The sequence below is a fragment of the Kogia breviceps genome, chromosome 4 (genome assembly GCF_026419965.1).
Source record: "Kogia breviceps isolate mKogBre1 chromosome 4, mKogBre1 haplotype 1, whole genome shotgun sequence".
NCBI lineage: Eukaryota > Metazoa > Chordata > Mammalia > Artiodactyla > Physeteridae > Kogia > Kogia breviceps.
In genome coordinates, this window is record NC_081313.1 from 129,954,461 (window position 1) to 129,979,908 (window position 25,448).

The 25,448-nt window shown below is 51.7% G+C and overlaps 1 protein-coding gene across 2 annotated transcripts in view; it reads left to right on the plus strand.

Moving 5' to 3' along the window:
- The window catches only part of ERGIC1 (endoplasmic reticulum-golgi intermediate compartment 1), a 108,150-nt gene that overhangs the window by 54,620 nt on the left and 28,082 nt on the right, over positions 1–25,448 (plus strand). For both annotated transcript variants that reach the window (XM_059061710.2, XM_059061709.2), the window contains 3 exons: positions 5,500–5,572; positions 15,567–15,661; positions 19,464–19,588. In XM_059061710.2, the coding sequence (XP_058917693.1) occupies positions 5,500–5,572; positions 15,567–15,661; positions 19,464–19,588 (293 nt within the window). The remainder of the gene's footprint in view (positions 1–5,499; positions 5,573–15,566; positions 15,662–19,463; positions 19,589–25,448) is intronic.

Here is a 25,448-nt window from a genome sequence, read left to right on the forward strand (position 1 = left end):
CTCAGGCCACTTCTTTGCAGGCTCTGCAGTTCTCTCCCTTATTGAGTATGTTTAACAATCAGGTCTATATACTTCTAGAATTTTTAAAAAACATATTCAGTCTTTGAAATACCTGTGTCGTCATTTTAAGCACAGACAGGAGCGTACTGGGCACACCGTCCTTCCCTGCCCTTTTTTTTTTTTTTTTTTTGCGGTACGCGGGCCTTTCCCGTGTGGCCTCTCCCGTTGCGGAGCACAGGCTCCGGACGCGCAGGCTCAGCGGCCATGGCTCACGGGCCCAGCCGCTCCGCGGGACGTGGGATCCTCCCGGACCGGGGCACAAACCCGTGTCCCCTGCATCGGCAGGCGGACTCCCAACCACTGCACCACCAGGGAAGCCCCCCTGCCCTTTTTTAACTGACACAGCCTGCACACCTTTCATACCAGCACGTAAACAGCCACCATGTGCTTCTTTCCATTATCTGGCCGACCCATGGTTTATGTAACCAGCCTCCTGAGGATGGACGTTCTGATTCCAGCTTACTGCTATTATAGACATCCTTGTCCATAAGTTGTTGTATCCTTGTATGGTTATTTCTGTAAGGTAACTTTCCTAGAAGAGGAATTACCGGGTCAAAGGGCATGTGCATTGTGAAATGTAGAAGGTACTGCCAAGTGGCCCTCCGGGGACATGGTTTGATTTGCAGTCTCAAGCACAGTGTGTGAGAGGGCAAGTTCCCTTGCACAAGAGGAAAGGCGTGAGCACGGGAAGCCAGCCCTTAGCTACCATTTAGTGAACAAATATTTATCAGCCAGGTCTGGGGCCAGGCTGTGTGCCGTGTCCTGGGACCAAATTGATGAATGGGCTTCGGTCTTTGTCCTTGAAGAGTGCATGACTGAGCAGGCAGGCAGATACAGAAACACACCATTTCATGATGTCATGGTAAGCGCTATTAATAACTGAAAGAACCAGCAAGGGCACTGGAGACTCACAAGTCGAGGTTTGAATTTTGCTTCTCCACTAAAGTGCTCGTGTGGCCTTACACAGATTCCTTGGCTTGCTGGTGTCTGGGTCTTGGGTCCGGTGCCCCCTTTGCTGGCTACACTGGATCTCCCACTAGCGAGCATCCTCCTGGTGTCACATTCCTACTGTCCAGTGCCTGAGTCAGTTTCAGAAGGAGTCTGGAGTCACAGAGCCTGAGCATCTTGCCCAAACATGGATTGAAAAGACTCTACAGTATCAGAAGGCCTTTCTGGTGGAAATACTTCCTACCTGCCTTCATGTTTTTTATTCATTCATTCACTCACTCAACAAATATTTATTTCATACCTTCTCTGAGCCAGGCACTGTGCTAGACCCTGAGGCCCCAGGGGTGCTGAGACATTGTCTCTGTCTTTCCAGCCTGGGGACAAGGTAGGGGAAGCAGACACACAGCATGGGCTGCTGGACACTCCGATTCAGCTGAGCAGACTCCGCACTTATCCAGCTGCTAGGTCCAAGCCTGGGACAACACACGCAGATTTCAGAAAGAGGCCTTCCCATCCCTATCCCCCCACCTCTGATCTGCATCGAGTCAGAAGTTTGGGGCCCGTTTGCAGGCTTGGAGCAAGGAAGGCAGCTAGAAAACCTGGATTGGCCTAAGTCAGCATTGGCCTTCAAAAACACCTCCCGAGTTTGGGCCTGTTCATCATTACAGCAACCTGTGGGTTGGGAAGGGTGAAAATGGCTCTGAAACATGGGTCAGAAAAGGTGTGAGATTTCAAGTGAGAAGGGTGCTTTGACTACCTGGCGGGATTCTTTATCAGGAGGCATCACAGCTGCAGTTTGCAGGTGAGAAGGGGAAGGATGTGAGCCTGGGAAATTTGGATTGCCAGCTGGTCTTCTGCAGTGGATTTGTTCAGCAGCTGGAGAAGACATTTGAAATTAATTTCTATGCCATGAAAACTAACAAGCCACGTGGCCACTCTGTATAAACTGATGTGGGACCTGCTTAGACAAAGTGAGCAAAGCATGGTTGAAAGCATGTGTACAGGGACTTCCCTAGTGGCACGGTGGTTAAGAATCCACCTGCCAATACAGGGAACATGGGTTCGATCCCTGGTCTGGGAAGATCCCACATGCCGCGGAGCAACTAAGCCCGTGCACCACAACTACTGAGCCTGTGCTCTAGAGCCCACAAGCCCCAACTACGGAGCCCGTGAGCCACAAGTACCGAAGCCCGCATGCCCTAGAGCTCACGTGCTGCAATTACTGAGCCCACGTGCCACAACTACTGAAGCCTGTGCGCCTAGAGCCCGTGCTCCACAACAAGAGAAGCCACTGCAATGAGAAGCCCATGTGCAGCCATGAAGACCCAACGTAGGCAAAAAAATAAATAAATTAAATTAAATTTTAAAAAAAGAGAGAAGGCATGTGTACATTATGCTACTTGATTAGAGGAAAAACTCGTATGCCTGTGGCAGGACACAGACTGTAAGGGTGGTACCTCTGAATAGGGCGCTGTGGGTCGGGAGTGAGAAAGAGACTCACACAGTTTGCCTTTTTATACAGCTTGATGATTTTTCTTATCACTTGCATGTATTACTTCTTCCAAAAAAAAGTAAAACCCTTAAACTCTGCCCTGTACAGCTTTTTCAAAGTTTGGAAGAACTGGGGAGTCATTCTGGTATGCCCCATGTCTGGGTGTGGTTTTGGAGGTTTGGTGAGGACTCTGGGGTTGTCCCTGTCCCACCCTTCACTTGGAGTCTGAGATCTCAGGGTTCCTTTTCTTAGGGCATTGGCTCTAGACCGCTCAGGTTCTAGCCCTTCCCACCCCCCGGCCTGCCACCCAGTGTGTCCCTGGGCCACTGTCTTCCTCTCTCTGAGCCTCCATTTCTATACCTTCCACACGGGCTCATACCCTCTTTCACATGGGAGTGTGAAGTGACAGGTATCTGCTAACACTCCCAGAGCAGGGCATGTGGTAGGTGCCCCACAAACACTTGTTCTCTGCCTTCTTGCCTCAGAATGTATCTTTTTTTAAAAAATAAATGTATTTATTTTATTTATTTATTTTTGGCTGAGTTGGGTCTTTGTTGCTGCACACCGGCTTTCTCTAGTTGCAGCGAGCGGGGGCTACTCTTCATTGTGGGGCGCGGGCTTCTCACTGTGGTGGCTTCTCTTTTTTTTTTTTTTCCGGTATGCGGGCCTCTCACTGTTGTGGCCTCTCCCGTTGCAGAGCGCAGGCTCAGCGGCCATGGCTCACGGGACCAGCCGCTCCACGGCATGTGGGATCTTCCCAGACCAGGGCACGAACCCGTGTCCCCTGCATCGGCAGGTGGACTCTCAACCGCTGCGCCACCAGGGAAGCCTGGTGGCTTCTCTTGTTGCGGAGCACGGGCTCTAGGCGCGTGGGCTTCAGTAGTTGTGGCGCACGGGCTTAGTTGCTCCATGGCATGTGGGATCTTCCCGGACCAGGTCTCGAACCCGTGTTCCCTGCGTTGATAGGCGGATTCTTTTTTCTTTTTTTTTTTTTTTTTTTTTGTGGTACGTGGGCCTCTCACTGTTGTGGCCTCTCCCGTTGCAGAGCGCAGGCTCAGCGGCCATGGCTCACAGGCCCAGCCGGTCCGCAGCATGTGGGATCTTCCCGGACAGGGGCACGAACCTGTGTCCCCTGCATCGGCAGGCAGACTCTCAACCACTGCGCCACCAGTGAAGCCCGATAGGCGGATTCTTAACCACTCTGCCACCAGGGTAGCCCAGAACGTATCTTTGACTGTGCATTTTGCCATAGGTAGATGATGATAATAATGATGATGGTGATGATGACAAATAATATGGTTTCAGCATCAGTCAGGATGGCTCGGCCAACAAGGTACAGACTGTCAAGAATGTGGCCGAATCAGCAGGTGGTACTGGGAACTTTTCTTTGCGGGAAACTGAGGGTCAACCCACTTGCCAAATCACCACACCCTCCAAGGTCTCCCTGGTGAAAATCCTAATAATGAGCTAATGCTTCAGCCATTATTACCTGCCAGGCACTATTTCAAGTCCAGTTTCTGTGTTGTGGAAATTGTCAAGCAGCCCCATAAGGCAAGTGCTACTACTGGTGCCATTTTACAGATGCGGAAACTGAGGCAGAGAGAGGTTAATTTAATTTACTCAGGGACACACAGCACGTGAGTAGTGGGACCACACTGTGTGAGCCATTGCCCATGACATGCCTCTATGATAAACCCAGATGAGGCACACCCAGCCCTTATTCTGTATTCTGGGGGCTGGCTCCCTGCCTTACACCAAACCTATTATTACCTCCTGCGTGCCCAGCCCCAGGCCAGGCACTGGAGCTGTGGAGTTTTTGCCTTCCAGGGTATCTATCAGTCTAGTGAAAGGGAGAGCCACAGATAACATTTGGAAGGTGTTCAGATAGAGAGGCTGGGAACACAGAGGAAAGAGTGACCAGCTCAACCTCTGAGGGTTGTGGGAGCTTCTCACCAGAAGGGACATTTGAGTTGGGCCTCAACCTCCAAGGATGAATAGGAGTTCACCAGGCAGGGAGGATGACCAAGGAAGAGGATGGAAGATGGGGAAGGACATTCCAGACAGAGGAACCATAGCATATTTAGGGAATAGCACGTGGCTCGAGGTCGCTGGGTGGTTAGATGTAGGGGGGAGTATCTGGAGATGAGTTGAGGGCCAGCCCCTGGGGCACTCGTCATGTCCTGCCCCAAGGAGCAAGTCCAGGGTCACAAAATCCAACCTCATCAAGGGCCAGGCAGGTGAGATAAATCCAAGTCATGTGGGCCGACCCTGGAGCTCCATTCTGCTCTCCCTGCATTTCAGACTTGTAGGACCCCAACTCTTCACTCCCACAGGGAGTTGTCCCTTCTTTTGAAGCACAGCACTGGGTGTCCTCATGTTCTTGCCTCTGCTAGGGACACGGGCACAGTGTTGATGGGACCACAGCGGGTGGTGATGGAGGGCAACCAGCACTCTGCCTCAGCCTTGGAATCTGGGTGGCAGGAGGGGATGGTAGGGCCTGTAACAAACTGGTGAGCTCAGAGCCCCTGTGGGAACAAGGGCTTGAGTGTTCTGGAGCAGCCAGAAATCTGGACTTTTATGTGAAATCTCTGGACTGTTCAATGTCAACTCCAAATTTTAAAATATGCATCAGTCGAGCCAAACAGACCACATCTGTGGGCCACCGATTTGCAGCCCTTATTTTCTGACTGACTTCTGCATGAGAATGCTGTTATGGAGGGAAGGTGGGCTGGCCCCTTGGAGGATCTGCCTATTTGGGGGGCTGGGGGGCTGGGGAGGTCCACACGTGAGGGTCAGATCAGTTCCAAAGGTAGTCTACCTTTCTGACAGTGGGGCTGCTTCACATTGAGGCCAAGAGTAAGAAGGGGCTTTGGGGAGGGTCTGTGGGCTTCTGTCCCCCTCCCTGTAAGCACCTTTTCTCTGAGGGCAGGGTCAGGGGGCTGGCTTCCCTCCGTCAGTGCTCACCACCCTTAACTGGGTGTCTGTGTTGTTTCTTCCAGTCTCTATCTGCTGCTGCCTCTTCATCCTCTTCCTCTTCCTCTCGGAGCTCACCGGATTCATAACGACAGAAATGTAAGTTACATCGCCCACTGATGAGGCATTCCAGAGCTTCTGGTGACCCCAGATGAGAAGAGAGAGGGGCTTTACAAAGGAGAGAAACCTCCGAACCTTCTACCTCTTGTTTCCAAGCCTGTGGCATCAGTCCCTCCTCTGTTTCTTAAAAGGGTTTTAAAGCCAGAGCGAAAACCAACATTGCTTTGTTAAAGCTGAAGAGAAAACTTTGGTTCCCTTCTGGGGTCAGGGAGGCACCTCCCGGGTCCTCAGATGAACAGAAATCATTTGCTCGTGTTTGCCGTCCCTGTGTTTGGCCAGTGGGCTTTTCCCCCTCTGAGTCATCACAGGGTCGTTTGATGTTAAAGCCGGAAGAAGTCAGAGAAAAATGGGGGCAGCTTTCTACCCAAGGCGGTGGAGTGGGCCGGGTTCTGACATCGGAGCCTGGCCCCCCTTAACCGAGCCCCCTTCGCTGTCCTAGGCCCACACTGGGTGAGGAGTCAGCCTGGGCTTCCTGGCAGCGGGTTGACGCACTGTGAATCCATCCACAGTTCCTAGAATCATCTGTTGTTCAGATAACCTAGTAAATGCTCTGGGGCCTGTGTAATGCCGAATGCCATTGGAATTATTCAGTCACAGCCTCATCAGATGCCCCTCTGAGATGAATTAGACCCAGAAGTTTCCTGCCTTCACCTCTGGCTTCCAAGCCTCTGTATTTCCATGTTTATAACCCAGAAAGTCATCATGGGGCTGGGCTCTGGCCACCCACTTCCCTGTCCAACGCTGGAATTTTCTTTTTCACTCATGGAATTTCTTGGTTTCCTGTGCCTCCCTGTCAGCCACAAGACAATAGGAAACTGAAAACATAGCTGCTCATCCCAAGGTGGTCCTTGTTGCTCTGTAACCATTACCACCTTAATCCTCAAACAGCCCTGGGAGGTAATTGTCCCCTCTTTATAGATGAGGAAACTGAGGCTCAGAGAGGTGAGGGGACTGGTCCACTGTCTTGCCCACCGCCCCCCCACACCCCAACTCGTTTCTGAATATAGCTTCCCGCCCTCCTCCGACGTGGGAGAGTTTGTCTTCCCTGTCTCTCTGATACTGTTTTTAACCTGATGGCACCAAAGCCCCAGGAGCCTCATAGAGTGTTGGAAAGAGCACTGGACAAGGCCTTGGGAGATCCAGGGCCAGGTCCTTGCTCAGTTACTACCTGCTCTGTGACAGGTGGCAAGTTGCCAAACCTCTCTGGGTCCCAGTATTTCTGGCCAAACAAGGGAGGGTACATCAGAGGTAAGGCTTCCTTCCAGTTCTGGGGAAGCTTGTCTGCTTCCCAAGACATAACTCCTTGACCAGGCAGGGGTCAGACAAGGAACTTTGTTCCCCCTGGACTCTGTCCCAGTCAAGTGTCAAGTGTGCACGTTTGGGCCACTGGATATCTCACGGGTCATCCCATCGTGATTTGGAGGTGGAAGCAGGGAGAGCAGCCAGAAATTGAGACCTGCTGGCATTATGAAGGACCTACTGTGTGCCAGGCACCTGCTGGTCTCTCCAGGTCACACCCCATTCCCTGGGAGGGGGACTTCTGTGCAGGCCTCTCATGTTCTGAGCCAGGTGAGAAGCAGTACCCAGGTGACAGCAACAAGGAGGGAGCCCTGACCGTATCCCAGGTGCCAGGTGCAAGGCTTTACCTATTCCAGGCAGGGACACTAGCAAGTGCAAAGGCCCTGAGGCAGGAATTACCTGGTGTATGTGAAGACAGAGAGCTGGTGTGGCTAGAGCAAAGTGAGCAAGCAGGGAGAGTAGAATCTGGAGCAGGTGGACCTGAGTCAGGCCGGGCTCTGTACAGTGCCATGGATTAATGGTGATCATCCTTGGTCCTGAGCCCTCAGAACTCAGGCACCAGGTCTGTCCGATTCACTACCATGTGACTCCATGCTCAGAGAAGCCAAAAATGCAGGCGGTGGACACAGATGGTCCACAAGCAAACACAGCAGAATGTATCAATTAGTGATAAGGGCTCTGAAGAAAAAACAAAGCAGGATAGGAGATAGAGAAGGTATGGGATATTTTGTGAGGCTTTAACAAGATTATTTACCTTGAAAGGTACTTAACATAGTGCCTGATATACTTTAAGATCCATATCCCTTCAGGCATTTATTCATTTCATATTTCTTCCCTGTCTAACGGGAGAAAGGTTGTAAGGCCAGTCAGCACCTGTCATGTAATGAGTACTCTGTGAGTGTTAATTTTTTTGTCTCCCCCATTGAGTTAAGAAGGGGCCTCCCTCATCTCCAGCTGACATTCTGAGAGGCAATTCATTCAGCCGATCATCAGCTTAGACCATAATGAGGCAGAGTGCCGAGGCAGCACCTCGACAGGTAAATTTGGACGTCAGAGCTGGTGACTGCTGCAGGAGGAGCCCCGCTGCTGTGTGCAGGGCACTTGAGCAAGCCCGGACAGCTCACTCCATTTACCAGGGCAGGACTCACTTCTTTCTCAAGAGCACAGTGTGTCCCCACTGCTCTGTCCCCTTTCCCTATCCAGGACTTCCTCTTCCTGGCTCCAGGCTGCATTCTGAACATGTTGGTCCCACCACACCCCCGGAGAGGAAGAAAGATGAGGGGAATCAAAACACGAGGAGCCATTCATTCAGTGTTTGCCTTGTGTCTGGCCCTGGGCTAATAAGCACTTCCCCACCGGCAGTGAGAGGGCAGGGGAGAGGCAGAGCAGTGGGAGGTGAGAAGAGAGACCTGTCCAGGCCAGAGGCTCCATCCATGATGATGCAGTGACCCTAATGCCTCCTTTCTCTCTGCGGCCTTGTGACCAAGGTGCAAGAGTTGCCCAGAGGGAGTCCTCGCGGGAGAGGACAGAGGATTGCACCTTGGGGTCCTTCCTCTATCAGAAGCTTCTCTGACCCCCGGGAAGCCCTGCTGATCCCGGAAGGACCACAGGTCACAATTCTTTTCCTTTTCTGGGTGGCTGGCCCTCCCTGGCAGTTTTGTGACCACAGTGGGTTGGCCTCCCCACCCCCGCCATGAGATTGTAACCCAAGGAAATGAGGTCACCTCTGGTTGGATCAACATTGCTCTAACGCTGGCCTGTGGTTATCAGTGACATAAGAGGCTATTCTGGCCCGGCCCGGTGGGGAGGGAAACCTATTTGGGTGATTGGACTTCAACCTGGACGTTAATTATCCTTGGGAAAGTGGCCCCCCCAGGGTGCCCTGAGGCTCTGTGTTTGTAGGGGAGCGGCATCCTTCTCCTCAAGAGAACGTGGCCACAGAACATTCCAGTCTGTGACTGCCTAGGCTCTGACTGCTCTTAATTATTAGCCTGATGAGAATTTATAATAAGAAAATATAGTTACTGCAACTCTCCATTGATCATTTATAGCTTAATACAACTCAGACTTTTCAGTTGTGATTTATAGTAGGCAACCACATGCCAGCCACCTAAGGTAGCACTTTACAATGCTCATCTTATTTAAAGGTCACAAAACTCCTTGTGCCAAGTACTACTGTTGACAATTAGTCTCGCTTTATAGCTGGGGAAACTGAGGCACCAGGAAGCTAAAACCACAGTGCAGTTAGTAAGTGGTTAGAGCGAGAGTCAAACCCAGGCCTGGGGCTTCCCTGGCAGTCCAGTGGTTAGGACTCTGCACTTCCACTGCATGGGGCACAGTTTCGATCCCTAGTCAGGGAACTAAGATCCCACATGCTCTGTGGAGTGGCCAGGAGGGGAAAAACAACAACAACAACACCCAGGCCTGTCTGATGCCAAAGCCTAGAATTGGTACCCAGACCCCCATATCCCTTCCTTTTCTGCCCAGAGCATTTTGGAGCCCCACGGACATGGCAGCTGCTGCTTTTTGGTCAGAATAATTCACTGGGAGCCTTGGATGCGCCCTTCTGTGGGGAGGTGGCCTCACAGGCAGGAAGCCATTGCCCACCGAGTTGGAACTTGGATGTTACCTTGAATTGTGTCCTCACACACTCTAGTAGCAGGCCCAGAGTGGGTAGGCCAGTAACTTAGCCAGGAGGAGGAGCTCAACGGCTCCCTAGGAGCCCAGCTTACTCACTCTGATGCCTGGATTGTGAGCCAGGGCCGGGTAGAGAGCCATGGTCATCACGTGGAGGAGCATAGAGTGATGGGATGGGGTTCGTGCCTCGGAAAGATCACCTCTTGCAAAGATGGGTTTGGGGCGGGGTGACCCTGGAGTCCAAGGCCTGGTGAGGGGGCTGGGTGATGACCCATGGCAGAGGGGCTGAGGGTCCCGGGGTGATGGCTTTGGAGAAAGGGGTGGGGGCAGGACTAGGTGGCTGCAAAGAGATGCTTTGGGGACATCTGCCTGGTAGGTAATAGGTACACTTACTTACACCTGGAACGGTCCGGATTTAAAACTCAAGGTCCCGGAGAACTTGCTTGCATAACCTCACCCCTCCCCTCCCACTCCCGCCCCAAGCCCTTTACTGGGAGCCTCACTGCTGGGTAAGTTTCCATTAGATCAAGTTATTAAGCATGGAGGTCAGCGACTTTGGGCAGGAATCTGAAGTATTCAAGTGCTCTTCTAAAAGCAAATAAAATTGTTTTCTGTAGATGTCATTGGACTCACGCCTCAGCCTAGAATTTCAAGGCCCTCCGTTACATTCCACCTACTCTCCCCCCACCCAAACCTCCCGGGTCCCTTTCTTCCTCTCTCCCTACATGGCCACTGCTTAGTGACCCCCATGCAGTCCGATGCAGTCTGGCGTCCCCCACCTGGAATGTGCCCCCCACCCCACCCCCAAAACAGAGGTTGTGAGCACGAGCTCTCTGCTGTCGCTCAGGGAGCCCTCGTCCGTCCGGGGCAGGGCTGCGGGTGGGGAGGAGGCGGATGCTGCAGCTCCTGAGGTGTGGTGGGTAGAGATGACAGAGGGAGGCTTGAGGGACACAAAGGGAGTGGAGCCCTTAGCACCTCCTGTCCTGTAGGTACTTGGGCCATGGGTGGTGTGGGGTGGGCATCTGCAGATTATCAGAAAGATGGTAGCCCCTGCATCACAGGTCTGTTTGGGGGCCACCTGCCTCTCGGTCTTTCATTGATCCTGCCCCACCCAGTGGAATGTGGTGGAAAAAGCGTGGCTCTGGGCATCAGTGGCTCCAGCGTCCAATCCTGCCCCTGCCTCTTCTGGCTGTGTGATCTTGGTCAATCTTTTATCTTCCTTCCTCTGAGCCCAGTTTCATCCTTGTGAAAAGAGAACAGTAACTCCTATTAAACGCTGGCTTGCTGTTTAAATGAGATAGTACTGATATATGTGAAAGGCCCCAGCATAGTGCCTAGCACCAGCTGGGTGCTCAGAACCGGGACATCTTGGATTAGTTACAAGCAAGGCAAGCTTTTGTGTGGGCCTTAGAATATACCAGGGGCCTTGCACACATGTTTAATCCTCACCACAGTGCTGTGAGGTGGATCCTGTCGCTGTGCCTGTGATTATCACCTCAGTAAACATTGTGATATTAATAATAACAATAAAAGTAGTGAACATTCATTGGGCACATAACTATTTTCTAAGATTATGTCTATGGTTGTCCCTATTTCACATCCGGGGAAATTGAGGCTGGTGAAGAAGGCAAAGCCCCTTGTAGAAGGTCAGCCAGCCAGTGGGTAGCAGAGCTAGGATTTGAACCCTGAGAGCATGGAAATCCAACACGCCGCCTTATTCTCTTTACCCAGAGGGGCCTGTGCTCTGTGCTAGGCCCTCAGACACAAAAGATCACATGCAAACCCCTGGCCTCGGGGCAGCCTGCACCTTTACTGCCAGTCCTCACCCAGGCCTATGAAGTAGCTAGAACCATTATCCCTCTTTTTCTCCTTTTCTTCCTCCCCTCTTTCCTTTTTTCCTTTCCTTCTTTCTCGTGAGGTATGTGTATAATGCACAAACAGCAAAGTGCACGAATGTTAAAGGTGAGGCTTGATGAATGCTTGCCTGTGTTCACACCCGTGTCACCATCGCCCCATCAAGACAACACATCTCCACCTCCTGGGAGGTTCCCTGGAGCCCCCTCCCAGTCAGGAACCACCACCACCACTGTTCTGACTTTTATTACCATAGATTGATCTTGCTTATCTTCAGACTTCACAGAAAGCTTTCCCAGTTTTACAGTTGAAGAAACCGAGGCTCACAGAGGCGAAGCAACTAGTCCCAGGTCCCCCAGCTTCCAAGTGGCAGAGCCAGGAGGTGAGCCCACATCTGTCTGCCACTGCCCCACGGGTTCTCATCACTCATGCTGGTGACAGGAGGAGTCAGGCCCACAAGAGCCCCCAAACAGCAGTGGTGAATCCACAAAAAGCATTGATTTTTCCCTCCAGGTGGGCTGATTTCTAGCCTCTGTTTGCCTTCTAAAATCAGTTCAGCCAATAACATTAACTAGCCTTGGCAGGTGCCTGCGAGTGGTGCTGAGGGCAGGCCTGCAGCGCTGGCATGGGGTGGCAGGAGGCCAGGGGCCCTGGAACATTTTCCTTGGATGTGGAAGGCGGCTGTATTGACCTCACTGGGCGGGCGGCACAGGTGATTGAACCGTGTTTATCCTGCAGCCCAGAGCCCTTCTGGAAGGTGCCTGGGAGCAGCCAGTCCTGGCCTTACGTAACCAGACTGGCCCCAAGCTCTGCAGGCCAGTGAGTTTTCCATCTCCTCCCCAGCACTTCGGCCCCTTTGTCTGGGGCGGCACTTCAGCCGTTGGGAGCCTGGGCTCCGTGGGCTGGGAGAGGCCTCCTGGGGCCTCGAGGGTGAGCTCACCTTGGTGCCACACCTGGGATTCACCTCGCTCTGTGTTGAGGTCACCTCCAGAGGATTGCCAGGGGATGACATCATCCCACAATCCCTCAGTGATGCGCAGGGGCCCAGCCTCCCAGGTAGGAAAGGTGAGTAGCTTCGAGGAAGAGTCTCACTCAGCTGGGAAGGGAAGCTGGGGGCTCTCCCTCTGTGATGTTCTGTTAATCACCTAGTGGTCTCATTACTCAGTAACCCTACAGAGCTGCGGATTAAGGCAGGGGTAGAAATCGGGCACTGAAGGCTTAAGAAAGAGCATTTGGCTGTGAAGAAGTTGATTTTCCTCCAGCATAACCTCCTGTGGTCCCCATCGTTCCTCTGCCGCTGGCTCATTTGCTCTTCCTGATCTCTGACGTGGGCCAACACTATGAGCCTGCCAAGCCCAGGCCCCTGTCCCGTCTCTCACACCCTGTGGCCTCAGAGGGCACGGGCTCCGCTCAATTTCTCCTTTGACCCTGGATGCTGAGGATGAGAGGGAGGGGAGGGAGCATGAGCCGTGGAGAGCCTGGTGGAGGGCAGACCTGAGTTGGGGTTCCATCTTGGCCAGCTCTTGCTGTGTGACCTTGGGGATGGGACTCACCTTCTCTGAGTCTCAGTTTCCTGGTTCTAAAATGGGGATCAGCGGAATTCCCTGGTGGTCCAGTGGTTAGGACTCCATGCTTCCACTGCAGGGGGCACGGGTTTGATCCCTGGTCAGGGAACTAAGATTCCCCCCGCATGCCGCGTGGCACAGCCAAGATAAATAAATAAATAAAATAGGGATCAGGACATTTCACAGGAGCAGAAGGGATAAGATGAATGCACATAGGCCTGATTGAGGCCTTTCCTGGCTTAATGGCCTGGAGGCCCGGCGATCTGAAGGCTAAACCGAGTCTGTTGTTCTCTTGTCTCTGGGAACATCCTTGTGACCCCCACAAGGAAACAAGCTCTAGGTATCTTTTTGAGCCTACCTTTTCTTGTTAATTGAGCATCAGCTGTATCACACTAGGAGCCAGGAGCACAAAGACAGGGTCTTAGTAAAAATGAAGTGCCCTTGCCCTGGCCTGACTCATTCTTTCCCAAAGAAGTGGCCATTTACAAGGCTCTCTTAGAGACCAGTTGTTTGGAGCTGACAATCCTTTATTTTACAGCCTCTGGACAGGACCCACGGGGCCTGATTCATGTTTAAAATAACCACAGCCTGGCCACCTCAAGCACTGCCCTGTAGCTGCCCATTAGGCTGGCCTTCAGAATCGGTGCCCTCTCCCTGTGGGGAGTTTACCTGGGAATCAGAAGTGAGCTTCAGCCACAGCCATCTGGTGTCCACTCAGCAGTGTCTCCAAGTCACCTTGAGCTCGGCACAGCCGTATGGAACTCGGTACCTTTCCCTCCCCAATAGTCCGGCTCCTATTCCAGGGGCTCCCAGCCCAGTGAATGGTTCCAGAAAGAAATGTGGCCGTCTGCTTGCATGCCTCCCTCGACCCGTCCCTGTGCCCTGTCCATCAGCGAGTCCTGGCTGCTCCGTACACCATACCTGCATCCTTCCCTCCTCTCCATCCCCACCACTCTGTGTCCAGGCCACCATCTCTGACCTGCACCACTGCAGCAGCCTCCCAGGTCTCCCTAGTGCACAGGGCCCTCTGGTTGGTTCTAAGCCTCCAGAGGGATCCTATCAAAGTGCCAGCCTGACCATGCTGCTGTGCTTAGGATCCAGTCTGATGGCCTCTGGGCCACCTGACCTGGCCCCGACTCCTTCTCCAACTGCGTCGCACCCACTTCCCTTTGCTCTGTGCTGCAGCCATGGTGACCTTTGTCCAATTACCCCAACGACCCATGCCCTTCCCGCTTCCAGACCTCTGCAGTGCTGTCATGACGTCTCTCCCTCCCTCTTTGCCAGGACAGCCTACTCATGCTTCAGACCTCAACTCCCAGAGATGGCTTCCCAGCCCACTCTCCCCAGGGGTCCATCACCCCATGAGTCCCTCCCATGTCACCCCACAGCTTTCCATCAAAGTTGGGATAAGGTGTTTGTTTAGGAGCTGAGTGGTCTCTCTAAGCTCAATGAAGGCAGAGACCGTGTCTGTCTGGTTCCTCGCTGTCTCTAGTGCCTGACAGGTAGTATGTGCTCAAAAAGTATTTGTTGAATACTTAGCATATTGCTAACAGATCCCAATGTGGTGCCATTGTCCCCAACAGCAAGGTGGCCTAGCTGTCCATGGAGCCACCTGCCTACACTATGCCTCCCCCGCCCCACCTAGATGCCCACGTCCCTGTCCCTGAGAGCTGCAGGTATGTTACCTTACATGGTAAAGGGAACTTTACAAATGTGATTGTGTCAAGGGTCTTGAGATGGGGGATGATCCTGGGATATCCAGGTGGGCAGGATGGAATCACAAGGGTCCTTACAAGAGGGAGTTAGGAGGTCAGAGAGGAGAGAAGATGCCCTGCGGCTGGCTTGGAAGATGGAGGAAGGGGCTATGAGCCGAGGCCTCTAGAAGCTGAAAAGGGCAAGAAAACCGATCCTCCCCAGGAGTACAGCCCTGCAGACCCATCTCAGACTTCGGACCTCCAGAAGTATAAGAGAAAAAATGTGTATTGTTTTAATCCATTAACTTTGTGATAATTCATTCCAGCAGCCACAGGAAAGTAATACATGTATTAGTCTAGCTGTGTCTAGGGCTTTGTGAGAGCCTGGGTGAGGATGAGTACCCAGAGAATCCTTGACTTCCCAGCTGGCTGGGGGGTTGGGAGGGTGGGGAGTTGAGTGGGGGGAGCTCAAGAGAGGAGGGAGTCAGGAACCGTGTGCCTGTTGGTACCAGGCCCCGATCCCTAGAACGGTCTCAATTCTCATGTGAGTGTTCAGAACACCCCATTAACAGTGGGTGTTGGTATCCCCATTTAACAGAAGGGTTCACAGAGGTGAAGTTATCTGCCCGAGTTCCATAGAAAAGTGGCAGAGTCAGGATTGGAAAATGAATCCGTCTGACTCCATGCTCTTGCCACCATCCCGTCCAGTCCTCCTCCCCTCCTTCTAAGGGGTAAGGCCCGCATTTGGAGAGCACCACAGAGATGGGAGCCCTGCCCACCTCTGCCTGAGCAGGTCCAGGCTTCCCCCAGATGGGAGTCTGGGTTGTCTGAGCAGTGGTCACCAAGTGAAGTGTCCCTGTCTGTCCCCTGCAGCCGGGATGGGTGTCCCTATCTCAACAAGGTTCCTGTACTTGTCTCCTTCAGTGTGAACGAGTTGTACGTCGATGACCCAGACAAGGACAGCGGGGGCAAAATTGACGTCAGCCTGAACATCAGTCTACCCAATTTGCACTGTGAATGTGAGTATTTCCCGCAGCCCTCTGCTCCGGCAAGACACTTCCTCTAGACAGTGCTGTGTGTGCAGAAATGGTGAGATAACCAGGACAAGTTAAGTGAATGGCAAGCTGTAAACAACGGGCAGCAGGAAACTCTCCCCACTTTTGTGGGGCAGGACGTAATCAAATGTGCATGCACTTGGATGTTTTTTGGAATAAAAAAACACGAGACACTGCCAACGGTTTACCTCTGGAGAGTAGCCATGTTGTGGGGTGGTGGGGCAGGTCTCTGAGGTCAAGCTCCCAAGAAGTAAAACCTAGATTTTCTGCAAGTGGTTTATTGAGAGAGAGCTCCCAGGAGGAACCTGTAAAGGCATGAGGGAGGTGAGAAGACAGGCAGAGGTGTGCATTCAGCTGACGTCTAATTGCGGCCTGATCCCATGGGGAGCCATGGCGTGTGAATGACGTCATAGTCTGTCTCTCCTGGTAGCAAGGGGGCTGGGCTGTTAGTAGCCATATCCTCGGCTGATGGGTACAGGGTGGTGTGTGGGGATGTGTGGGGGCCGTGTAACCTCCCAAGCATCCCAAGGCAAGGGGACCTCCAACCAGCCAAGAGCAGTCACCAGGAGGAGGATGCAGCTCTGAGCTGTTAGCAGCCGTGGGAAACATCCTTTTTGACGTCACACTCCATTGTGTGTCTCTGTGTTTTGTTTTGTTTTGTTTTACTTTATGTGTTTCAACCAGGAGAATGAATTACCTGTGTAAAACAAAACCTATTGGGAGTCTGGTTTAGAGTCAGATTCTGGCTCCTTTGTTTACTAAAACTGTGTGACCCTGGCTAAGGTGACCCCTCAGGGCCTCAGTTTCCTCAACTGTGAAATGGGCATAGTGCCATCTCTTGCTTGAGGTTGTTGGGAGGATCTAATGAGCTGGTTCCTAGATTTGTTAATGAGCAGACTGGGTTTCCAGCTGTCCCTCTGCCCCAGCCTGGCACGGACCCCATGCAGGCCCTTCTCCTCCTTCTGCTCCCTTCCTTCCTCCTGAAAGGCAGAACATTGGGCGGGTCTGTGGCAGAGATAGGGAGAGACTCAGCTCTGTTATTGCTTTTGGTGAGAATTACATCACACTTTTGAATGCGCAGTGGGCCCCGAGCCAGGGAACCTGTTGAAATGGGTTGGTTTTATTTTTATTTTTTCCCTTTCTCTCAGAAAAATAATTTGTCTGGCAGCTTCTCATTCAGGAGTTGGTTGTGTCTCTGTAGCAAGGAAATTCTTAGGCCAGAGGACTGGGACTAGGGGGGCAGGGGCAGGAAAGGATGTGGTTCCAGGCTTGGTCCCAGCTCTAGGCGGTGGCCCAGGAGGGGTGGGCGACCTGAAGCTGCTGGCTGTGCTGATCCACCGGGCCCTGCCCACCCCAGCGGCTCCCACTAGAGCCCCACACTTAGGCTTTTCTTTAAAAGAACTCGAATTTTTATTATAGGAAAAAGAAAATGCATGCTCACTGTTATACCTCTGGAAAATCCAGAGCAGCAGAGAGAGAAGTCGCCCATAATTCCACCCCCGCTGACAACATCAGTTGACATTTGATGCCGTTCCATCCCGTTGGCCTTCCGTTCTCTGCATTTCTAAACATGGCTGAGATCATGCTGCCTGTGCAATCTCATATCCTGCTTTTAAAAATAATCTTTTTCTGGTAAACAGCTAATACAGGGATACAATTTTCCATTTTTTAAAAAGATACATGTTCAAAATATGGAAATATATAAAGAGAAAAGTAAAAGAAGTACATGCTTCCCACATGCCAACCACCGCAGAGGAAGCCCCTGTTAGCAGTTGGGACCCCTTCACTCACCCCTATGTATCTTTGTCTGTCTGTCTGTCTGCAAACATATGTCATGTTTCGTGTTTTGTTTTTTTTAAAAAAATTTTTACATAATTGGGACCCAACTACAGGGAACCTTTCTGGGATTTCTTGTTTTTTCCATTTATATCTTGGAGCTGTTCTTATATTACTCATAATATTAGTAAAATAATAACCACAGCTGCCATTTATTCAGCTCTTACTTGGGGGCAGGCCCTGTCCAGAATCCTCTGGCTGTGTTTGTGCCTTAAGATGAGAGGTGTTCTAGCAGAGTGGCCAAAGGGTGTGGGCTCTGGAACCAGACTCTGTGGGTTTCAACCCAAGCGCCATTGTTTCTTAGCTGTGAGATCTCAGGCAAGTTACTTAACCTCTCTGTGCGTCAGTGTCGCCCAGTATAGGATGGGTCTGATAATATTATCTTCCCCACAGGGATGTTCAGATGGTGCCTTCTTATGGAAAAGGCACTTGGAAGAGTGTCTAGCCCATAGTAAGTTCCGTTTTAATTTTTTTAATCCTTGCAAGCCTAGGATAGGACAAGCAACTGAGGCACAAAAAGGTTAGGTAACTTGCTCGAGGTGCCACGGTGTAGGGGCAGAGCCAGGAACCACAGGATAGGACAGACAGGACAGCCCAGACAGCCCCAGAGCTCAGACTGCCCCTCCCCACATATGGGTTTACCTCATTCCTTGTACCCACTATACAGCATTCCAGAGGGGGCTGTGCCATTGACCAGTCCCCCGTTGACAGGCAGTTGGGTTGCTTCCAGTCATCACAATTTCAAGTAAGGTTGCCCAGAGCCTTGTGCACACGTCTGGATGCATGTGCGTCTGGAGGACGGGCTCCCCGGGGGTGGAACTGCTGAGTCAGATGGGGACCTGCTTGCATTTCTTTTAATCCGAACATTATGACATCAGCATTTCCCACGTACGACAGACCCGGAAGCATCATTTTTAGTGGCACATCACACTCCCTTCTACGGATGGGCCCTCGCATACTTCCATGCCCATTGACGAATACCGGGTTCTTCCCATTTTTCCCTTTTACAGTCACAGCTCGCTGAAAATTGCTTCCAGCTGCTCTTTCTCTGTATCGCAGCCTGCTTTCTAGCGCTCCTATCAGGGAAATCTCTGCATTTCCATAGTTTACAGGGATCCTCGCTTGCCTCTTGGACCATCTCAGGGAATACAGTTGGCTTGGGCCTGCCCATTGAGCCTGCCCATTTTGCAGATTAGGAAGCTGAGTCACAGTAGGTGATGGAGAGTCACATTGGAGTCAGGACCAGGACTCCAGGCCCCAGGCTTCCCATTTAGTGCACTGAGGAACCCAGAAAAGTGCCCACGCACCTGGAGGGCAGGGCCTGGAGGAGTGGGTATTGGGTAAAGGAAGGTGTGAATGAATGACTGCCTGAGCCTGAATGATGCCCAGGGGACCCAGAGACTGTCTGAGATCTAGTAAGTGCTGACATTTATTATGTACTTGCAGAAACTAACACACCATTGTAAAGCAATTATACTCCAATAAAGATGTTTAAAAAAAAAAATGTCAAGTAAAACATTAATAAGTACTTTAAAAAAAAAAAAAAAAGGCAGGGACAGGATTCAGACCACCTCCTAAGCCTGACCCTCTGCTGCCTCCCTGCAGCCTCACAGTTAGCAGGCTCTGCACCCCTGCAGCCTGCAGTCCTCCATCCCTGGCCCACTTAGCTACTACCTTCCCCGACTCTTTCCAGCCGGCAGTGGCAGTGGCAGGGGACAGGAACGCTCGCTCGCTCTCGGTCCAGCCATCACTTTCTCCTCCTCCTCTGCTGGCTGACCCTTTCTCTGTGGCTCTGAGCCCTAGACTGTGAGCTCCTGGATGGCCGGGGGCCCTGCCTGTCTGTGAAGTGGATGAATGAGGGGTCCCGAGAGGAGGGGACTGGTCCCGTTTTTCTGGATGTTTGTGACTCTTCTCTCCTTGCCTCCTGCAGTGGTCGGGCTCGACATCCAGGATGAGATGGGCAGGCATGAAGTGGGGCACATTGACAACTCGATGAAGATCCCGCTGAACAATGGGGTGGGCTGCCGCTTCGAGGGGCAGTTCAGCATCAACAAGGTACAGAGACCCTGCCTGGTCCCCTCTCACCTTGCTCTCCATCCCCGTGGTCCCCTTCGTCCCTGGAAGCTGGATGGTGGAGCTGTGTGCCCACTTGCCCTACCCTGTGTCCAGAGCCCTGGCAAGCTGAGGGCCAGCATCCAGGCACCTGGCAGTTCCTGCTGAGAATCTGGGGTGGGGGTGGGGTTCAGGCTCCCTGAGGTTTGGAGCCCCAGCTGGCTGGTTCAGGAAGGAGCTACTTCTCTCTCCAAAGCAGAAGGAGTGGGTAGTGAGAAGACAGTAGAATTGGCAGCCCTGAGCCCGAGTGTGCATCCTAGCCCTACCCCCTCTTGGCCAAGGAATGCCCTCCAGGTCACTAGACCTGTCTTAACCTCAGTTTTCACACCTTTAGGCTGAGGATGTGATGGTATAATAATATGATACCTTCTACTTTACAAAGTGTATGTGATGATTAAATGAGCTATTACACATTCATTCATTCAAAACACATTTATGGAGCACCTGCTGTGTTCCACGGTGGGTTACTGGCTCTGGGCAATGCCTGGACTAGGTGGACAGCATTCTTGCACTGGCGGGGCTTCCGTTCTAGTGGAGCGAGGCAGATAGTGTGCAAACTGAAAAGCATTTCAGTGGTGGTAAGTGCTGTGATGAGGAATGAAGCAGGGGAGGAGTGAGAGTGGATGGGTTTGAAAGTACCTGGTCAGCTCCAAAGGACCATTGAGGTATTGCTGTTGTTTTGTTGCTAGAACCAGGAACTTCAGATCCTAAGTTAAAGGTGTGAGCGCAGTGCATTTGGGAGAGCTGGGGAATCCCGGCAGCAGCTAGCACTCTTCTTGGCTCTTTTTTCTATACGATTTATTTATTTATTTGGTTGTGCCAGGTCTTAATTGCAGCACATGGCATCTTCATTGCCACACACAGGATCTTTGTTGTGGCATGTGGGATCTTTAGTTGCTGCATGCAGGCTCTTAGTTGTGGCATGCAGGATCCAGTTCCCTGACCAGGGATTGAACCCAGGCCCCCTGCATTAGAAGCACGGAGTCTTAACCACTGGACCAACAGAGAAGTCCCTTCTCGGCTCTTTTTATTGCAGTGGAGCCTCTCAGCAACCCTGTGAGTTGGCACCATTTTACAGATGAGGAACCTGAGACCCAGAGAGGTTAAGTATCTTGGCCAAGGTTGCACGGCTATCCCCATGTCCCACAACTCCCCTTCCCAATCCCAGCCAGGCTGAGCCACTGGCTTCTGCCTACTCTCCTATAGCCTCTGCTCAGATGCCCTTCCTCTAATCCCTGCCATCTCAGTCAGAGGTTGCAAACCCACTGGCCACACACCACCCCAAAACCAGTTACATTTGCCCCATACAGTATTCAGATCCATCAGAGCCAATATCAAAAGACCGGGAGTCTAGATTTCTGGCTTTTAAAAGTCAGAGGTTCTAGCCACACTGGGCCCGAGTTTCACTGGAAACAACGATCTGGAGTTAATGACCCCTTTAGACAGTGTGCCCTCCTTCCTGCAGTCCCTGCTGGATGGCTGCGAGGCTTGGCCCAGATGCTTGGGACACCTGGACCTGTCTCTCTGTCTCCATGTGGTCTCTCCATGTGGTTTTCTTCCATGACAGCTCAGGGCTCCTTAAGTGCTAAAGCAGAGACTATCACTTCTGCCAAACTTTACAGCTTAACAGGAATTAGGTGCCGGCCCAGGTTCCATGGGGGCAGGGGGGACCATCCAAGGGTGTGGGTGCTGGGAGGTGTGGTTCATGGGGACTGATTAGCTACCACACAGGGTCTTTGCTGTGCCCTGTGATTAGGATTTATGGTGCTTTGAAGGCTTTAATCAGGGAAGCAATGCAGTCGGATTTATGCTTTATAACTGCACTGTCCAATACAGTAGCCAACAGCTCCATTTAAGTTGATTAAAATTAAGTAAAATTCAGGCCCCCAGTCTCACTAGCCACACTGCAGGCGCTCCATAGCCACATGTGGCTAGTGGCTCCCGTGTTAGCACAGATAAGAAACATTTCCATCATCAGGGAGACTTCTCCTAGACAGCAAACCTTTAGAAAGATCACTCTGTCATCTGTTTGGGGAGAGACTGGACAGGACGAAGAGCAGAGGTCACAGGCAGTGCTTGTGGCAGTGGCATTGGAGAGAAGGGTCCAGATTAGGGAGATGGAGTCAACAAGACTTACTGATCAATTGGTTGTGGGTGGTGAGGGCAGGAGTGGAATCAGAGAAACCTCTTAGGTTTTTGTCTTGACAACCAGGCAGTCCCATTTTCTAAAGATGGAAGCTTGGGAAAGCATGGATTCTGTGCAAGGTGGGGCTGGGACTCGGTCCTTCAGTTTTGGACACATTTCATTCAGGATTCCCATTAGAGATGTTAAATTGGAAGTTGAGGGGGTGCTTGTGGAGTGCAAGAGAGAGCTCTGGGCTGGAGATGTAAAGATAGGAGTCATCGGTAAACAGATGATGTTGGCCTTCATAGTTCTACATCAGTGCTACTCAGAGTGGGGCCCTCAGATTGCAGCAACATGGATGGACCTAGATGATTATTCTACTAAGTGAAGTAAGTCAGACAGAGAAAGACCAATACCATGCGATATCACTTATATGTGGAATCTAAAATATGGTACAAACTTACCTACAAAACAGAAACAGGCTCACAGACATAGAGAACAGACTTGTGGTAATCAAGGGGGAGGGATAGTGGGGAAGGGATGGACTGGGAGTTTGGGGTTAGCAGACGCAAACTATTATATATAGAATGGATAAACAACAAGGTCCTACTGTACAGCACAGGGAACTAACTATATTCAATATCTGTGATAAACCATAATGGAAAAGAATATTTTAAAAATAATGTATATATGTGTATAACTGAATCACTTTGCTGTACAGCAGAAACTAACACAACATTGTAAATCAACTATACTTCAATAAAAACAAACAAAGTGAGGCCCCCAAACCAGCAGTATCAGCATCACCCGGAACCTGTTAAGAATGCAGATTCTCAGGCCCCACTTTGGATCTACTGAATCTGTGTTATGACAAACCCCCCAAGGCATCCTGATGCCACGCATGTTTGAGGATCATTGGTCTAAGCTAGATTACCTAGGGAGAGGTGTAGAACGTTCTAAACCTGGGGTCCACAGACGCCCCAGGGAATGCAGATGAAATTCAAAGAGTCTGTGAACCTGGATGGGGAAAAAAATGACATGTTTATTTTTACGAAGCTCTAACTCCAGTTTAGCGTTCTCTTCTATGATGAATGTAGGCGATGAACCATAGTAGCATTAGCAGCACCCTTGACCTTGTCACCAATAGAAATTGCCGATATGTATATCACATTAAAATTGTCACAGATCATTCTGAGATGCTGTTTACATTCATTGCTGTTTAGAAATTACAGTAATTTGTTGACCCGCGACCAGGTCTTATTATTTGCTGCATTAATAAAGAGGCATGTGTAAATGTTTGATCTATTTTAATTACTGTTTAAAACATCATTTCTTTCCTCTGTGATCCTATGCATTCGAAACTTTTAAAGCATTTAAAACGTAGGTGTGGGCAGACTGGCAATGGGTCCATGGCACCAAAAATGTAAGAACCTAAGGTCTTGATAAGGATGCAGTTTGAGGACCGATTTCTGGTGCATGCCAGTGTTTAGAAGCGGGGAGGAAAGATAGAAGGAGCAGCCAGATAGGTAGGAGGAAACCAGGGCAGAGTGGGCCCCAGAATCTGGAAGAGAACGTGAATCAAAGGGGAGGGCTGGTGCTGCAAGGATGGGGTGGACCACTGACCCATGTGCTGCAGGGAAAGCCCATGTGGGAGAGAAGGGGGCCACTGCACAGCCAAGCCCTGGGGATGCTGGCTGCAGTGGAGGGCACGCCTTGGAGATGAGGGAAGGCCAGTGTGGGCACGATGCAGGGAGGTCGGCCTCTGATGCCCTCTCTCTGCCCCCATCTATGTGCCTGGAGGGCTGCTGCTCACCCACAGGTCTCGTTGACATGGGTGCCTGAGTGGGAGCCCTCCCTCCCCTTCCCCCGCCCCTGCCATCATGATCCTTATGTTGGTGTTGTCCATATCACATTCTGACTTCCTTTGACCATTGCCCCCCGCTCCCCGCCCCCGGCTCATTCACTCATACATCCTGCTCTTGAGTGTCTGCTGTGTGCCTGGCTCCACACTTGGTACTGGGGTGCAGTGCCCAGAGAAGCAACTGATGTCCCTGCCCTTAGTGGCACTTACAGTCTGTTACGGAGTGACAGGTAAACACTCAAACAAGCCAATATGCAATTTGATGAAGCAGCCAGGAAGAGAATGAAGGGGGTGTTATGGTGGGGAATTAAGGAGGAGACCCACTGAGATGGGTCATAAGGGAAGGCCTGTCTTCGGGCTTGAAAGATGGTTGAAGATGAACAGACGCATGCATGCCTCCCTATTGGGGGGGCCTCCTCTAGGAGGGTATGATCACCTGGGTTAAACAGATATAAACACCTCAGATGGTGAACAGGAGGGACCACGTTTACTCAGCACCAAGTATAGGGTGGGCACAGGAGGGACAGGACAACCACCCAGGAGATGGCCCAGCGCCACACTCTCCTTAGCTTGGCAAACATGCTCCAGGCTGTGGGTGGCTTCCCTTAGACAGGCTCCAGTGAGGCGCCCCGCTGGCTCTGGCTGAACTGGAGCTTGCTGTTTGGGGTCAGACAGACCTATGGTTGAGAATCCTGACTACAGTGCTCACTGGTTGAATGACTGGGCAGTTTAGCCTCTCTCAGCCTCGGTTTCCTCATCTGTGAAATGGGATGATGATACTGTGCTCACAGGTTGTGACTTGTGAACAGATTAAAATCTGTAAAGCACATATGGCAGTAGGGATGGGACAAGTCTCGGTGCCCTTCCCCGGCTGGCCTTATCTCCTGTCAGTGGGGTGTCCGTGATCTCATCATCTGGCACCCGCCGTCACTGGGCTGCAAGTGTGCTCATGAAATGTGCGTGGATAATGTCCAAGAAGTGGGTCTTCTCTGGTCAGGGGACAGCTGAGATTCTAGAAAAGGGTCACACCAGCCCTCACCTTTTGGCTACCGCCACCTATTGGGTTCTCACCAGACCCTTTACCAGTATTAACTCATTTAGTCCTTGTAACAGTCCTAAGGAAACAGGCACAGGGGATGAAGTGACCTGCTAAAGGGCCAGGAGCTAGGATTTGAACCCAGGCTGCCTGGCACCAGGGCCCCTGCTCTGTCTCCTGTACCCCTGCTTGTTGCTGCTTCTGGCCAGCATCTCGGTCACAGCTCAGGCCAGCCTCTACCCCCCACCCTTGGAAGGTTAAGAGTTCGTGCCTTCCTGGAGCTCTCAGTCAAGGGATGCTCAGATAAGAAAGCCAGCCGTGATGATGGGTGAGGTCAGCAGCTGGCCCCCGCCCCTATATCTCCCAGCATCAGGCTCACACTTGCCCTGTGGCCCTCTTATCCATCCATCAGGAAGTCAGCCAGCAGCCAGATGTCAGAGTTCACATGTTTCAAGCTGCACCAGCAGCCCCCAGCAAGCCCCCAGCAGCCCAGAGTCCTTGCTTAATCACCCAGCCCCGCTGGAAGAGGACAGGATGGGCCAGGGTTTGGGGCCTGGCTCCATCTATATGTTTTTAAAACCCGTCAGAGACAGTGACGTAGGTTCCTAAGTCACAGCTCTAAAATCGTCGTCTTTGCTTTCTTCCGCCCAGCGTGTGCTGGCGTGAGTCAGCCACCTGTGATGGATTCCGTGCCGAGGGGGAGTGGGTCACTGAGTCACAGCCTCAAGGGGCAGCAGCGGGTGGCAGATATGCGGGGCACCAGCCTCCTTGACTCACCTAA